Genomic DNA, 17,417 nt, shown 5'->3' on the forward strand with positions numbered 1-17,417 from the left:
TCCTTGATATTTTCCTGATTGCATTACCGCTTTATAAGCCTTGTCGTATCCATCCGGATTGACTGAGGGCAGGAGGTGGATTCGGGTATCCTCAATGAGATGTACAATGCGCGGGTTCCCAGCCAGGTATTCCTGGCACATAAACTGCATTAACAAAAGAATTAGCTCACGTCCAAGCACTTCGTTTCCATGAGCTCCTGCAATGTAGCGGAATTCTGGTTCACCTGTTGAAAACACATGGAACAGAAGCGTAGTCAGCGCAGCAAATTGAACATCTAACCAAATCTCAACATTTCACTCAGGGAGAGTTTGAGAAATGCCTTAGCTGAGCAGACGATAGATGAAAATGTAACTTTACAGAAACAATTACTTTCTGTTCTATTGTAGAACAGGTTTATATATCACTGATATCTAAAACCACTGTGTAAAACCTTCAAAACCCATTTTCCGTTAAACAGATTTTTAATTATACTCACATGTTCAGCATGTTACAGGTAGATTTTAGAAGTTCTGATAGCCTAAAAATAGCATGAAAAGTACACTAGCAATTCTTTAGGACAGATGTTAGGGCTCTTAAAAGGTAAGAGTAACTATATGTAATTGATCTTTGGCTTCACACACTCCTTTTCCTTCACTAATGGAAGAACAGGCTCACATATATTTTTCAAGGTTATATCGAATGCCACAATGCTTGCAACTTAACGACAAAATCTGTCAGAGGTGATTAGGAATAGTGCCAGCTATTAAAAAAAGCCCCATCATGTAATTGTCCTTTGTATGAATAACACTTGCAACCAGCACCAGGACAGACCCTGACTGGCCAAGCCACGGCTGGGGGCTGGATCTTGCCTCCCGGTTTGCCGGGCCCGTGGGACACTCCTTGCTTGTTTTCTGCAGGACTCTCAAAAACACGTGAGTGGACAAGGCATGAATTATTCTGGTGTTAACATCTGAGATCAGCCCCAAGTCTACTGAGAAATTACACCTGTTGTGCTCCATCCCTTACGGCAAAGGGAAGAGATGTCTCAGGAGCACATCGCGGCACTCTTCACACGGGATAGACACCTATCAGGGAATTTATGGACACCTTTATTCCAACAGCTACCCCAGGCACTGTCATAGTGAGACCTTTATTTTTTCTCCACAGAAGGACCAAACACTGAATGAGTTTCTGTTCTGAAGAATTATATCACCATAGGAAATTTTACCCCAACACTCACCAGTGAAAGATGATTTGGGAGATATGTGCATTCACCCCATAGAAAAGAGGTAAATGTCTATCCAAAGCTACATAAATCCCCACAACTAAAATCCATTCCTCAGTACTAAAATTCACTTTTATTTTGCTATTTTAAAGATTAAAACTCATTATCATTAAAGAATTTGATCCCACATTCAAAATGCCTTCTATTTGTGCTCCCCCTCCTCTTCCCAATTTAGAAATATAGCATTGAAGTTCCTCCCACATACATTTGAAATCTTTGCTGTCGTGAATACAATTCCATCAGTGATAATTATTGCAGATACAGAGAATGAGGAGGAGAAAAAAAAGCCAAATCCCAACACCCTTCAACAGATTTAGTTAGACTAAATCCTAACCAACTTCGTGTTCTCCTGGGTTGTCAGAAATCTCGACAGCATACAGCTTTAGTCCTTGGTTGCTTTTTCCAATATTGTAAATTCTTGTGATGTTCGGGCACATTTTATTCACAGTTTTCATCAACTGCCAACAAAAAACCACAACACATAGTTAGACCATGCAGCACCAAAATAGATCCAGTATTAATTATTTCATTCCAAATCGCTTGTGGCAAACCCTCTTTGTTTGCTTTTCTAATTATTTCTTAGTTGTAAAAGCTTTATGTTTAGTTCATGAGTTTATGGCTCTGCTATCACACAACATAATGTTTGTTCAGCTGGAGTGAGCTGAGTGCTGTCTGCTGAAACACCACAGCAGATCTTCCTTACATGAGATGTATAAACACCACAGCAGATCCTCCTTACATGAGATGTATTTGTAATATTTGTAATATTATCATGACATTAAGGACTTGAAGGGGAAACCCAACAGGAATAAACCCAGTAAAAACATACAACTATAATATCAAGAGGTAGTAACCCACATTTTTAAAATGTTATGCAATGGAGAGTAACTGGCCAATTTAACATTTCTTTCTACACACTGTGATTTACTATAGCTCTGAGGCTTGAGAAGACCCAGGGAGTCCCAGCGGCACAGCAATGCACGTACGTTAGATTGCCACAGACACAGCCTGTCCAGAAAAGCAGATTTCTCTCTCTTCTGCCCTATGCAGCAGCAACTTAATTGAAAACAAATGGAGAGAGAAGGATATCATCCATTCAAACATTATTTCCCCCACGAACTCTGATTACACCTGCCTCTGACGAGGTAGAAACCAAGCCCACCCTTCTTTTATTAGAATGTGAAATGTCATAGGGGAAAATTGTTAGTTAAGGCAGTGTTGATGTGGCCAAACCAGCAAAACGGATTTCTCATAACTGACTTACCAACTTTCAGCAAAAAATAGATTTACTAATGCCAACAGCCTGTTTGAAAACATTCCTCCCAACAAAACCTAGTCTATTCACTGTTTCTGCAGATATTGCATGACATAGTCAAAATATAATTAAATAGCCTTAGTGCTTACTAAAGCTCATGGGGAAGGTCATGGTTGAGGGTTTCAATGGAGTTACACAGATGTCATCTGGGTAAGGACACCGGAGGCCTAAAGTGTCCCACAAATGCTTTACTGTGGCATTTCAGGTGAATGTTAAAATTTACAAACAATACTGAAAATTTATGTGTTAATAATAAGAAGTTAGAATAAGAAGTTATTGCAAATAACTTGGAAACAAAAAATTGTGTGTCTCGATTTTTTCCCATTAGAAGGCACTGAAGAAATAAGGACTTTACCGTAAACTGGAACCGTAGGGACTATTAATTAGACAATCTTTTCATAAGCATGGATGCATACATTATTGAAGAAATATTGTAGCATAACAGAACTCTTTGCTTACATAGTGTTAAATTAGAAACAATATTGGCTGATGATTTAAAAAATGCAATAATTAGATGTGTTCGATTCCCATGCTGCCATTTAGCAAATCTAAGTGGAAACCCTCCTCACATTGGGAAGAACATCATTAATATTCCTCTCATAAAAGGCTTCACTTCTATTTATAATCATGTTGCAAAGAGACTGAAAAGATGCTATTTTTGTACATTTGTCATCTCACGTTGGTTTTACACATATGAGAAACAATTTCCTTTCCAAATCTAAACTCAGCGCCTGTCTGAAAAATACAGTCAGTTATGCTCTTGCAGAGTATTGTCTAGTTTCATATCTACTTTTTCTCACCGCTGTCATCATCATCAGTGTGGTGGGGTTATGGGTACCCAGCTATTCCCATGACACTCTTTTTAAAGCTCTGGGCGTGCGTAAGTGGGTATGTCATCATTTGTTGTTCCAGCTGAAACACATAGGTGAAGCCAGAGGACACTGTTTTACCTTTTACAGTGCCTAATTTGAACAAGTCAATTACTTTTTTGAGACAGACTTAAGCCTTCATGGTCAACCTGCTCATAAAAACAAAAATACTATCCGTGGATGTGGAGCTATGGACCTCTTGCTAGAGCCTCACAGACCGAAACTTATCCAAGGTCTACTGCTTGGGGATTATTTATGTCCTACTGACAAGAGGATGAAATGCATTGTTATTGGATCAGAAACCATGTTTTTCTCCAATAGAGATAAATATTATTTGTTCACTATGCTGATGAGTACAGGCACTGCATTAAAAGAAGGTCTATTTTAGCAGGCCAAAACTGGCTGGCTGTAATGTGTAAATCGTCATGGAATCATTTAGGTTGGAAAAGACCTTTAAGATCATGTTACCGTGCCAGCCTTGTGTTTACTAATTCCTCTCCTTGCACCCTGTTCAAACAGCAGGGAACTCCCTCCTGGCTGACGTACCCCTGCGCCCATGCAGCAGGGATGTGAACAAGATCCATTGACAACTGGGATGTGAACAACATCCACTGACAACTGGGATGTGAAATAGGGAGGACGAGCTGGACCTCCCGGAGCTGCCTCTGAAGCCCAGCTGCAGAGCAGAGCCTTTCCCAACGCGCCTGGCGCCGCACTGCTCACAAGGTACCAAGAACATCAATTTAGGAAAGCAGTTAGAAGTATGTTGAACGCTCATTGCTGGTAAGAAAAATGCCTAGAACCAAGTTCAAAGTATATTACAATCAGTGGAAATATTTGTATTGGCCTCAGTAAACTCCCCATCATCTCTTTAATTGCAAGCATGTGATTACTTTCTGAGTCAAACAAAGAGCCTTTCCTGAATTAGGGCCTCTGTAGCAGACGTCACTGTGGCTCTTTTGATAATAGTATGGATATAACAATGTAGTTAAGTGTTTATATGTAAATAAGATACTGAAAATGAACATATTTCGTATTTGCTTTTCTCATACCCATTTCCTACAAACGGCACAATAGGTCACCTGAAATGTCACAGTGTTTTCTTTGTGCTTTGTACAAACTGTCAAAGACAATTGATGATAACAGTCAGTCAGGGCTTTATTAACAACCAGCAGGACTGTAAAACACTTCCACAATTACGTTCACTAACAGTTCTTATTTGACAGTTCCTATTTGTTTGTCACTACCAATTATTTACCCTATTAGTGCCCTGGAACAAGACTGCATGCAGCCTTTGAAGAAACCCTGCAAAACTGGTTTCTGAAGGTCCAATTCCTCCATTTTGCAGAAAAGGTGTATTAACTGTAGGTCTAAGTGACATCTACACTTCGAGGTGGCAAAGGGACTCTCCGTCAATGCCTTTCAGTTTAGGGCTATTTCTGATCCTCTGCGGAGATCACAGAACCATTTAGGTTGGAGAAGACTCTTCAGGTCGCTGAGTCCAACTGTTAACCTAATGCTACCAGGATCTCTGTGTTTCTTGTTCTGCTGCCACCCAAAACTGAAACTACCTCCTCCTTGAGCTTGGAGGCTATCAGATAGAGATGTCGAGCTGGCATTGCATGCAGCCTAGGATATTTGCTGGGCACCAGCACCGGCACTTTGGTTTTCTACATTTGGTTGTTTCACCCTTCGATACAGATACAAGTGATCTTCAATATTCTGTATTACCATTAAATCTAGTCCATAAACACAGCTGACCATGAAGAGTAACACAAGACTTCAGGGGTGCTTGGAGTCTGGCTTGTCCAACGGTATGAGCGACATCCAGTTAAATGGATTTCAAAATTAACGTTACTAAGAAAAATATGATCTGGGTTTGTTGTTTCAAAGACAAGGTTGTACTCCAGTGTCCATGTCAAACTATTTCTGGGGCTATCTAACATCCATTTTAACAGCTTCCTATTCAGCACAAATACATCATGTAAATATTTTGGACTCTAAGACAATCCTGACTTCTGCATTCAAGACACAGCAAGTTGTTCACATTGACTGAAGAAAGAATCTTGAATGATTTTTTTTAAGAGAAAAAATTGGTACTATAAATTTCATCTTCCTAAACAGAGAGTTCTGTTAAAATAAGCTGACACTAAGGAAAATCCCTCCTTCTCACAAATACTTGACATATTGCAATGTAATATAACGCTTCCAAAACATGGCCCAGGGAACACCCTCTCCTCCTCCAGTGTTTGTGATAAGTTTCTTCAGAGAGAATTGTTTTTCTAAGATGGCTGGCAGTGAAGTAGCTAGCAAAACTGACAACAGTGCACAGTATTTTTTTAAAAAAAAATAAGTTGACTCTGGATCTTGACAATTATTGTTCCATTTTACGCTTATGAAAGAAATTATGAAGTTCTAAGGGTAGCTTTCGGGATATAAGACTTATTGCAACCCAACCTACAATCTTCTGCGTACCAGCAGCAGAACCCACTTAGAATACAATGAGCTCTAAATACACTATTTTGACACAGAGAATTTGGGAGAGCACAAAGACAGTTGACAGCTGACCAGCTGTCATCCACAGTCACAAATTTTCTACTTGTATGAAAATTAGAAAAAACATTCTGTTTTAAAGCTGTGGTGTTTTTTTTCCCCCCAAAGATATTTCTAACGTGATCAACCTGCCTTTCTGCAACGAAAATCTAAAATACACTTTATTTTATTATTCTTGACAGTAATTATGCCAATTGAGTTTCTACTTGTCTAATCTTTGTGCTAAGAAATATAGGCCATGAAATCTCTACTGAAATAAATGTGTGACTCAGTACACAATTGCTCAATAAAAATGAATGGTGATTCATGCAGTATAAATATGCTGAAAATCCAGCACACAGCAAATGATTCACACACTTCAAGTCCAAACGTATTATCCTTATAGCTGAATAGAAAGTGGGCAGAAAGTCTTCTTTAGGACAACCCACACCTATGTCTGTGGTGATATGAAGCAAGATTAAGAACAATAACAAAAACAACAATGTTGCCTATTTGGAGTCAAGGGAACAAGAGTAACAAGGCTGGTAGGTTTAAAATTATACTAAGAGGATTTTTTTTTCCTAGTGTTTTTGGTGATTTTTTGCTGATTTTCACAACTGTGAATAAAGAATTGGACTCCCTAGAGTTTATTCTGATTATCCAAAGATACTGAAATATAGGAGAATTCTGATGGCTAAGGCAGGGTCAGATCTGAATGGAAAAACTGCTGCAACATTCACCACTCAAATAAACCTACAAGAAAAATGATGGCAAGTTACGTGTAAATACTCCCTCTGCCATGTAGTGTCACCTGTTAAAGGTTAGATGATGTACAAATTAAGACTTTGGGCTTTTAATAGATTAAAACCAGAAAAAAAAAAAATAAATAGGCTGCAGACACCACTTAGTAATATTGTTAATGGGTAGAATTCAGATGCTATAAAAACTCAAAAACCTGCACCCATCCACCCTCCATCCAGGAGGTCACACACCAGCCTCTTTGCCTACCTGCCTCATTTCCTTGTAGTTGTGATGCTTAAAGTCCAGATTATCTGTGGTTGTCATTTCATTTCTTCTGTGGTAATAATTATTTGGGTCTGAGAAAATAAATAAAAGAATTTTCACATGCTTATGAATTTCAAATATAAAGATGCTTAGCCATAATGCATGCAAGGAATGTGGAAATCTGAATTCCACCATCCTATATGTATTTAAAACAGGTTTTCAAAAGCAAAACTCATAGAAACAACACATTTGAAATACTTCTAATTACTGCACAAATCAGCTCCCATAGATCCAAATAGAAACGAGGAGGCAGCAGGCATCAGCTTGCTAGACAGCTACTCTGCACAAACAGCTAAACTCCAACAGAAAAGCAGAAGGGCATCCTTAGGGTATAGAGGAGGGTGAAAGACACTGGAAAACCATGAGTCATGCAAGATAAGAGAGCGGGGTGGGGAAATCACATCAGAGAAAAAAGCCCCAGCAAATGTTTTGCGTCTACTTGATTAATTTACTATTGCAAGGAATTACCTTTTAGTTTTCTTGATGAGTGTTTTCAGAGCCCATGTTTGCAAAATACAGAAAGGTTCTACTGTGCATATTAAACATTCCCAATCATTTTCATTATTTTCCCAAACATTTTTTGTGGAAGTTGGTGTTTGTCACTTTAGAATTAGCATATTAATGTCTATGCAGATATAATGTATAGTTTGTGTGCTTTGATGAATCAAAGGAAAATATGTGGCAGAAGAAAATGTTTTGTTTCCTTGACTTTCCAGGTTATTCACCTGGAAAAAAAACCACCAGAAAACAGGCTAAAACAGTTCAGGTTCAGTTTTATATTTCCTGATACCTGTGCTCCTAGCCTAATCTGTTATGATGTAGAAATAAACAAGTCTATTTGGAAAACATCAGAACATTCCTTAATTTGTCATATCTGGGATGTCTGGATTTTTAAGTAATCATTTGTTACACCAGTGGTTGTCAGGCTGTTATGAAAAATTGTCTCCCTTAGCACAAAATCATCTTCAGTTGGTTTAAAATTATTGGGAAAAATCCAAATATGTAAGCCAATAATAATCCAATTATCAATCCAAGTATTATTTTGTCTAATTGCAACACAGCCAAAACCCATTGTCTCTAGAGCAGAAAAAATGATTTTTTGAAACAGTATCACCTAGCACTTATAATTTGTTTTTTGGGAAAAAAGCATAACTATTAATAGGAAGAATGTGTAGATGCTATCCTGCAACAACAAACACTTCATGAAATTATAGAAACCCCGTAACACTTAAAAATACCTTATAACTTAAAACTTTTAAGCTTCATATTTCTAACATTAAAAATTCTCAATCTTGTTCTTCCTATAACATTCTAGAAGTATTTGGGAGGTGGTTTTGAGGGCTTTTTTAATGTGGAAGGAAAGCAAAATTTGAACTATTTAAGTTATTTATGATATGAAACATGCAAGTTCCATTAAGCTTCACTTACTCATGTTCTCTAACACTTATTCACATGCTTGTTTCCCCTTCCATTCCCTAAGGTTTCCCAGAAGAATTAAAAAATTCTGCCATTAAAAATTGAAAATAATAATAAAAAAAATCTCGGCATAAATACTGGAAGGTCAGTTGAACGCTGTTGTACTAATACGACTGAAAAATGTCAAAGACCATCTTGCTTCAGCAAAACCTGGCTGTTCAATGCAGTCTGTCCTTTCCAGTGGGAACTTATTCTATCAGAAGGTCACCTAGAAAGGGATTTGAATTTGAACTTGATGAGGTAAGGAAACAAGATTTCTTTGTTTAATTTGTAGAAACTAAACATTAATATATTGATGACTGAAAAATGGAAATCTTTAAAAAATCCCACTTCTTCTAGAAAGAGAGAATGTGTTTAGTGCCATACAGAATATCTTCACAATTGTAAAAATATAAACATCATAAAACTGTCAGGATGTTGAAGGCTTTCTCTATCACCACGAGCCAAAATATACAGCAAACGATATTTGTTCTTAATACTTTAATCCCATTCCTTTCAAAGTCTGGCACTTCTTCCATACATCAAACATTATTGTCATGGGAATGACTGTGAATGCTGTAGAGTTGGTGGAAACAAAGAAATGGTACAGTGAGAATGATTGTGTCTCTGGTCCTTCCTCAAAACCTGCCCAATTTGACAGCTCCGTAGAGAATTAGCGCTCGTGTTTTGCCAGGCTCTACTGTAAGTCTGCTTGGATCACTGGATTTCTGCTGCGGCAGGAATACAGATTAGAAAATTAAAAGCTTAAATGTAGAAAGGCATACAAATCTTGTGCACAGCTGGTTAGGCCCACTTTGGCAAAAATAATTCTCTTTAATAAAGCAGAGAATAAGAGACTAAGAAACTCAAATCACAGAAGAACTAGAATTGAAATATACTCATTTATTCATGGCAACATCTCAGACAGTCTTTCTTCCAAGCAGAAAAGGTCCTGCAAAACTGTGGCACTGTCTTTTATATAAAGTAATATCTTAGCTTTTTCTACCACTAATTTATCTTTACATTACCGGTTGAGTTAATTAAGTTTGCAGGTATATATAAATTATATAAATGGACAAGTGACTAAGAAGCTCTAAAATACCCAACGACTTTCCAGCATGAGAGCTCTGGGGATTGCCCATAAAAAATACCAGAAAGGACCGATTGCTCAGCAGTTTGACATATAGAAGGCATCTGTGCTGGTCTTTTTTTTTTTTTTTTTCCCCTTCCTTTGGTTTTCAGTATTCTTTTAACTGGCACTGGGAAGGTATGAAGTGAGCTTTGCAATGACTTGAAGATGAAATCAACACTCACCAAACAATATTATCAAAATGCTCTCGTTTAGTAAGTAAAACTTGCATCCATTCCAAACAGGATTTTTGTGCTTCATTCTCACAGGAGTCCTACAATGAGTTGTATGGTATTGTACTGATGGAGCTTGCAAGCTCAAGTGATGCTCACATGATGCTCCAAATGGATGAGATAATTAAGTCAATCCAAGTGATTTAGGCAAGTTTTTGATAAAAAGAATATTCCAGTCTAAATCCTTCGGACTGCCTTAAAAACCTCAACGTGCCATTTTACAAATGACTGGTTTTTTTTCATTTCCATGTCACACAAATGGATTTGACTAGTCTTCACAGAACTGAACGTGCCAGAGAGAACATGTATAATCTTGAAAAAAAATCTGCTGGCAGATATATCAGCTGATTCTAAGTTTTTATTCCACAGGATCTGTTCCATGGCAGTCATGAGCATTAACATCACATATTAAATCACTGATGAAATAATAAGCTTCAGCTGTAGATGGATTCTTTCCTATATGCATTGATGTATAGTCAAATACCAAACAACTAGTTCCCATTAAGCATAATGAATAATAATAATAGAAAACTCAACCTCTTAACCTGCAGTAGCTGCTTCTAAAAGGTTTTCTACCAACATTTGATCTTTCTAATGATTTCCTACAGTTTGACTCTGATAATATTGGTAATTCTGAGGACCATTCGGAATAGTATACATTTCATTTTACAAATAAAATAGAAAAAAACCTTTTAACGACACCCACTGCATTGCTGGGGGATGGTACACATCTGTCTTAATGAGTATGGGGAAACATAATACATTGGCCTTTCTTGGGCGAATTATTGAATTTGGTCTCATTTTTATTCTGCCTTTGCCCAGGCAAACTCCCAAAAATTTTAAATTGCCCAAGATTAAGTTTAGCTTTGCAATGATAAAAGCAAAACACAAGGACAGACTGTCAGTCTAAGCAAAAATCTACTCTCACAAGTAGTTTGCTGAATTTAGTACTGCTGTATACATGATCACTTATAATGAAAGATACTTGTAGAAAGTTAGTTTTATACCAAATGAGCACACTTCTAGACTTAAGCAGGGAGCCTGGCAATAAGAAACAAGCAGTGAAAATAGGACTGAATGATGCATCCACTGCAAAACATAGTGTTCTGCTACAGAGTAAAGTTAATTTTTTATCTTGGGTTGAAAGTGATGGCACAATCATGATACCAATGATAGTTTTCTATATAAGAATTATTAAAAATTAAAATTCATCACAAATTTATTCCATTAAAATAATTGCCTATTGCCTTGAATACTCTACAGTATAAATAAATGCATGAAGAGCTCAGCTAATTTTCTGTCTCCTATCTTGGGGTACTTTTGATCATATGCAGTTTCTTTCTGATTTTCCTTAGATTTGAAAAAGAACAGGCAAGGAAAGTACATCCATCCCTCTGAGGCAACTGCAAAAGATTGTGTGTGTCAGTCTACATTTATGTAAATACCAACAGTTTTGGAAACCAGGAAGGGAATTAAATGCTGCAGCTTTTGTCCCCTTTTTTTCCCAGTAAGAAATGGCAGCACTGATCCTCTCCTATAGGTAGGATTTTCTGCCAGCTTTCCTCCACAGCTAAACATTTTTTCCTTGGTGAAACAGCAAATCACTTCTGTTCCCTGAAAGATCGTATTGACATAGTTGGATAACACAGCTTTTTTTTTTTTTTTTTTTTGGTAGAGCTACTGTAATAGTCTAGAAAAGATTGTTTGTCAAAACTAGCCTACAATACACAAAAATGTTATGAATAATACATAAGCATTTAAGTGATACAAATTACAGTCATCTTATCTAATACCACTTATATAATTGGTAATTTCTCTGTTCCAATTATCTAAATAATGCTTTCTCACGGTTTGTCCAACTTTTAGTGCACGTAGCATATGCAGCAGGTTTTATTAACAGAGCACTAACAATAGGAATGAGTCCTAGCTGCCTCGAACCATTTCCATCACATTCTGCCAGTGCTAACAAGCTTTTCTGGAATATTAACATCTTATTCAGATTTCTTCTTTATCTGGTATTCCTTTCTTACCCTCCCTCGTGAGCCTACGTGATGGAAAGCTGATATAGAGTACAGACTGAATGCAAATTCTTAACTTATTCATGGTTTAATAAAGACATGAATCCGAACATTACAAGTTTAAAAGACATGCAAAGAAGTTCAGTCATGAAAAATTACATACTTTCCTTCTATCTCCCCTTTTGTCCTGGAGTATTTCCCTACGCCCCATCTGCCCATGCATTGGCATTGCCTCAGGAGGACAGGGTGCGTGGATGCTCTAAAACATGACCAAATTGCTCCTCCAGACAACTTGATCTCTTGTATGTACACACTCAGGGTGCAAATATAATCAAACCCACAGTGGGTTTTCAAGGAAACTGAGCATCACATAGTTTCTTTTATGGGTCTTCAGAAAGGATAGAGATGTGTGAACTGACAGATCCCTACCTCCTGATTTTGATGAATTTAGGAGACTTGCTCAGTTTTACTTAGGAGGAAACTCGGTCAGAAAAGAACCTTGGTTTCTAGTCGCACAGTCAATCGGTGTACTAGAGCAGTGCTATCAAAGATGCTGGAGCCACGGCCAAACCAGTTGGTTATCTAACTTGGATATGAATAAGATGATGCCAATAAAGGGTGAGGAATCCAGTTAGAGGGAACTGCAAAAAATAAGTCATGTCCTACAGGAAGAAAACGTGCATGAAAGGGCCTCAGCAACCTGAGGAACAGCTTTGTTTTGAGAGCCTTGCGTGCAATGAATAAAATGAACTAGAAGAAAGAAATGTCAGTTCTTTATGAGCTAAAAAGACGGGTCAGCAGCTTATCAAAACCTATTAGTTCTTTCAGTCCAATTACATTTTGAATAAACACACCCCATTCCCATTGTGTTTCTCAATGAATACTTCTGGTATTTTCTTCCAGGAATAAACTGAATCAGTCACTGCAGGCAATTAACTCAATAAATGATTATCAGGAAGAAGCACTGATGCTGTTTCTATGTTAACCCAAGACGTGCAAGAAGCTGTAACAGCTCTCATTGCAGCAGTGGTGGAAGTGCAGATAAAGTTCTTACCTTGGTAGCACCTTCACCCGCTGATACAGCCCCCTGAAGCTGAAGGGTGACAAATGCTAACACCACAAAGCAGAATTTGGCCCTGTATGGGTGTATACCCAGTAAGAATCTAGTGTAAGTAACTGCTGCACGTAATAAAAATCACCTTTCCAAATACCAACATTTTTGCTCCTCCCTCTTCAAGTACAGTTTTGTGGAATACAAAAAGATGGTGAGAATTTACCTACAAATTGCTTTCCAAAATGGTTTGAGCCCACCAGTCCTTTCAAGAGCCATGAGGAAATACTGGCTCTGGAATTGTCCCTCCAGGGTAAAAGGTACAATGGGAAACAAGCAACCCACAGAGCTGAATTTTTCTAGATCCACAGTTGAAAGAAATCAGAATCCTACTGAAAACATGAATATTTACATACAGAGGACACCCTTGGTCAGTGCCATTCAGGTGCAGGATGTATTTGTCACCCACAGAAAAGCAGTTGTCCAAGTGCTGCTGGCGTTCCCTGCTTCATGGTAACACACCTACAGGCTAAGCTTCATGGCACTTGCCCCATACTTCTCTTTGTCAGAGAATTGTCCCTTCCATGCCCCAGACTGGTGTTGGGTTGGGTTTTTTTTTTGGTTGGTTGCTTGGTTTTTTATTCCATAAGTATTTAAACATCTAAAAGACAAAAATCAGGCTACCTCTGCTTGTCATGTGAAGACCCTACATCAACAGTGGAATTGGAGGCAGCAAGTCTCCGAACAGCAGCAGGAACAGTTAAAGCAGTAAGGATAGGCTCTGGAAAGGCAGCGCTTTTTCTGGCTCTAGTATTTCTGAAAATACTATTCATAGCCCCCTGCAAAAAAAAGAAAGAGCTATCCCCAAGGTGCCAGAATTTACAATTAATGAGAGTGAAAAAAAAAAAAAAAAAGCAGATGAGAGATGTGAAATGAGTACTGGGCAACTTAGAAAAGGTTTGAACAAACAGTTTTGCAACTATTTATATATACATACATACACATATGAAGGCACAAATCTACCATGAGACTATTTACGATGTGCTTAACAGAAACATGGCTTTGCCATAATCTGCAGTACTGAATGCCGAACGTTTGGGGTTTTTTTGTTTTTTTGGTTTTCTTTTTAACTGGCCTGTATAAGATTTCATTTTGTACACTTTGTTTGGCAAAACCCTAATTGTGTTTCAGACTCAAAAGAGAAACAGCCAACGCTGGAGGCTTGTGCTAAACATCAGGTTGTGTCTCTTCCACAAGCTTTACCAAGGGTAGGACCATTCACCTTCACCCGAAACTTACCAGGGATCATGATGGCTTTGATAACTCTTGAAACTGGCTAGAAATTATGTACATGCCCAACTCCCCTCCTCCCCCCTACAAGATAAGCACTAGTTCAGTCACAGTATTTGCCTTCAAATTAATTCAGGGAAGTCCTATGGCCTGTACGATGAAATAAAAAAAAAAAATATTTAAACATCAGACTACATAATCATAAGAAGCTTAAGACATCTGCAAGTGACTGTCCCAATACCTAATCCTGTTCCCTCCCCAGTGCATGTGCACTCAGTAAGATTAATTGCATTTCAGCCCAAATAACAGAGAAAATCTTGTTAGATCGTCCATGCAATCTGGTTTTATTAATAAAGCTATAATAATACTATGAGGTCGCATTTGAAGAGTTATCTTGATGCTGTCAATGTATCTAAATAGATGCATTTGGGGTTGGGTTTTTTTTGCATAACTCTCACTAAAGACAGGTATTACATCAAAAGCAAAGATATCCAAAGGAAATAAAATTTCTGAGTCTTGGCACAAGCAGCCATGTCAACATCAATTGAGAAAGACTCTTACCTGGCAAAGGACACCCTAAGATTTCCAGCCTCATACAGATGCTACCTTCTTCAAACCAGGACCGAGGGTTTATACGGATATAACGTGCAACCAGCGGCACCGGCAGCATATTGAGAACTGGGATCTCTTTCTCACTGTTTCCTTCAAAAATCTATGCAGGCCAAACATATGAAAATGGCAAGATCAGTTCTTCAAAAAGTCTCCTAGCACTTTTGGTAATAGAAACAAATACAGTCACCTGGTACAGCCCCAGGCTGATGGTGGCTCAGGCCAGAACTGCTCTGCAAATAGCGCAGTCTCCCCGTGTCCCTCAGAGAGGGGCAAAGGAGCTGGAGCTCCACACCCTCTCTGGCAATAGACACCTCACAGGCATGAGATGTCCTCAGGGATTAGCAGACTGCTGCTAACCTTTGCACAGGCCATGCAACAAGAAACATCTCCCATCATGGACAAAGACTACTGCCAGGGTGGCGTTCACATCCATAGGCAGACACGTGCAGATCTGTCATACAGGGTGTTCCAGGTCCCTCTCTGTATTACGTGATTCACTCTTAAAATTAGTGGGACTACTGAGAAATGTGGCCTTGTAGTCTTACACTGGCTAATCTGGCAAATCAAAACTGCACGAGGACAGCCCCCGCTTTTCCATCTCTGCCTTTCTTCATAAAACGTGTTTTGTGATACTCACCACATCTCCAGATTCATTTCTGACAGCAGTCCATGCATGACTGTCATTGCTCACCAATACTCTGTAAGAGGTCACCCAGTTACTCCTTGAAAAAGACAAAGAGTAACTAAGTTATTTTTTCATAACTTAGAAAGACTGCAAATTGTGTTTAGTGTAATAAAGCTTGTAAGACTGCTAGCAATGGAAATCCCACTTGGCAAAGTCACGTCAACACTTGGCTGAAAAAGTGACATGCAAATCTAGATTCAACAGATAATTTAAAAAGCCTAGCACACAGAAGCAAAAAAAAAAACCCACCAAGGTAACACTCTGGGATTTCAGGAGGTGAGGGATTACTGCTCTCCTTTTCTTTTATACGCAGAGTTTGGGATAAATAGCTTATCTAGAACCGATGCACCAGTGTTCAAAAATCTTACCTTTTCAGCTACAGAACATTTATTATTTCTGCTGCTGTTATCAGAGAGGATGGAAAAAAGTAATAAATCCTCGAGGATGAAAAGTCCGTGAATTTCAACCAGAAAAATTTCCATTTCTTCCAATACAAGAATGACTGGAGTTTGCAGTCATTCCTGTATTTATTAGCAACAGATAGGAACAAAGAGACAATTCTGCCTCTGCACAGCAGGGTCCTATTGATCACAGCACTAGTGTGCTACTACAATATCCAGATCAATCTTTGGTAGGCTGATCTTTCTAGCGGTCTGTTATCTGATTTACAGCAAAATCCCCTGTAATCTACAAAAGCCAAATCTTCATTTGTACTTGAACTATGCCTTGTCTGTATTCAGCTAAAAGAAGAGTATAAGGAGAAATAAAATGTGGTTTCCTATGTTCCGAGTGGAGTTAAAGCAACGTAGCTTTTACACTGGACGTTCCCATTGTAATGTGTATACAGGTATGGAGAAGGTAATGCCCTGACTCTCCTCTCATATTTCAAAGGGCAGAAGGAATTGATTTTTTTTCCCCTAACACCTTCCTGGTTTCAATAGGTAGTGACGTGGAGGAGAGTTTTGGCTTAGAGGTGTGTTTGTACCGTAAAGTCAGTCCAGGATGATTAAATTTTATATTCATGTATATAGATTGTGCATAACCAGTAGTCCTCTAGAGCAGTTGTTGAGCGCAGCTTCCCAGCGAAGCCACACAGTCACATTGCTGGAAGTGAAACCAGGGCGAGGAAAGCTCTTCGGACTGGGGAGAACAGGGAATTTGGGCAGTTATGGGAAGAGCATCAGAGCACATGGATCAGAGATCAGGGAGTACCTGGAAGGACAGAGACACCTGTCAGAGCTGGGAGAGGGGAGATGTAGATGAGCTGTGAGGCAGAAATTGTTCCCCGTGAGGGCGGCGAGGCGCTGGCCCAGGCTGCCCAGAGCAGCTGTGGGTGCCCCATCCCTGGCAGTGCTCAAGGCCAGGCTGGATGGGGCTGGGGGCAGCCTGGGCTGGGGGGGGGGGGGCCCTGACCAGGGCACGGGGTGGGACTGGGTGGGCTTTGAGGTCCCTTCCAACCCAAACCATTCTATGACTCTATGACCTGAGAAAAACTTCTCTTTGTACTGCACCCATACAAAGACAACTTTGGTTTTCTTTCTTTTAAAACCACCAAATAATATTAGCAAACTACCCATAACCGCGCACATTGACTCCACTGGGCTTATATTGAAGGGACAAACTAGCCCTTCTGTGTTCACTGAAAGAGAGCCAGGCCAGGGTGAAGACCAAAAAAGGGGCAGGGGCAGAACAAGAGCAAACTCATAGCCACAAGATCTGCACAAGTTCGCCCAGCTTCATCATGTACACAGTTGTGACCTTCAGATAATGCCTAAATCAATGCATGGCAGCATAAAATTTATAACCTTGGACTTCCATCTACTATTTCATTTTCTCAGTAACAGTGGTCCTACTCACACAAAAGATTCAAACTGATGCCCAGACTTAGAATGACACCT

General features: G+C 39.0%; 1 protein-coding gene across 1 annotated transcript in view; it reads right to left on the reverse strand.

Moving 5' to 3' along the window:
* Positions 1-17,417, reverse strand: part of CPXM2 (carboxypeptidase X, M14 family member 2) — a gene marked incomplete at its 5' end in the record, with an annotated part of 77,882 nt that overhangs the window by 14,106 nt on the left and 46,359 nt on the right. Inside the window, 5 exons of the mRNA XM_040606978.1 lie at positions 28-224; positions 1,600-1,723; positions 6,990-7,078; positions 14,784-14,934; positions 15,472-15,556. Of these exons, the coding sequence (XP_040462912.1) occupies positions 28-224; positions 1,600-1,723; positions 6,990-7,078; positions 14,784-14,934; positions 15,472-15,556 (646 nt within the window). The remainder of the gene's footprint in view (positions 1-27; positions 225-1,599; positions 1,724-6,989; positions 7,079-14,783; positions 14,935-15,471; positions 15,557-17,417) is intronic.

The sequence above is a fragment of the Falco naumanni genome, chromosome 9 (genome assembly GCF_017639655.2).
Source record: "Falco naumanni isolate bFalNau1 chromosome 9, bFalNau1.pat, whole genome shotgun sequence".
NCBI lineage: Eukaryota > Metazoa > Chordata > Aves > Falconiformes > Falconidae > Falco > Falco naumanni.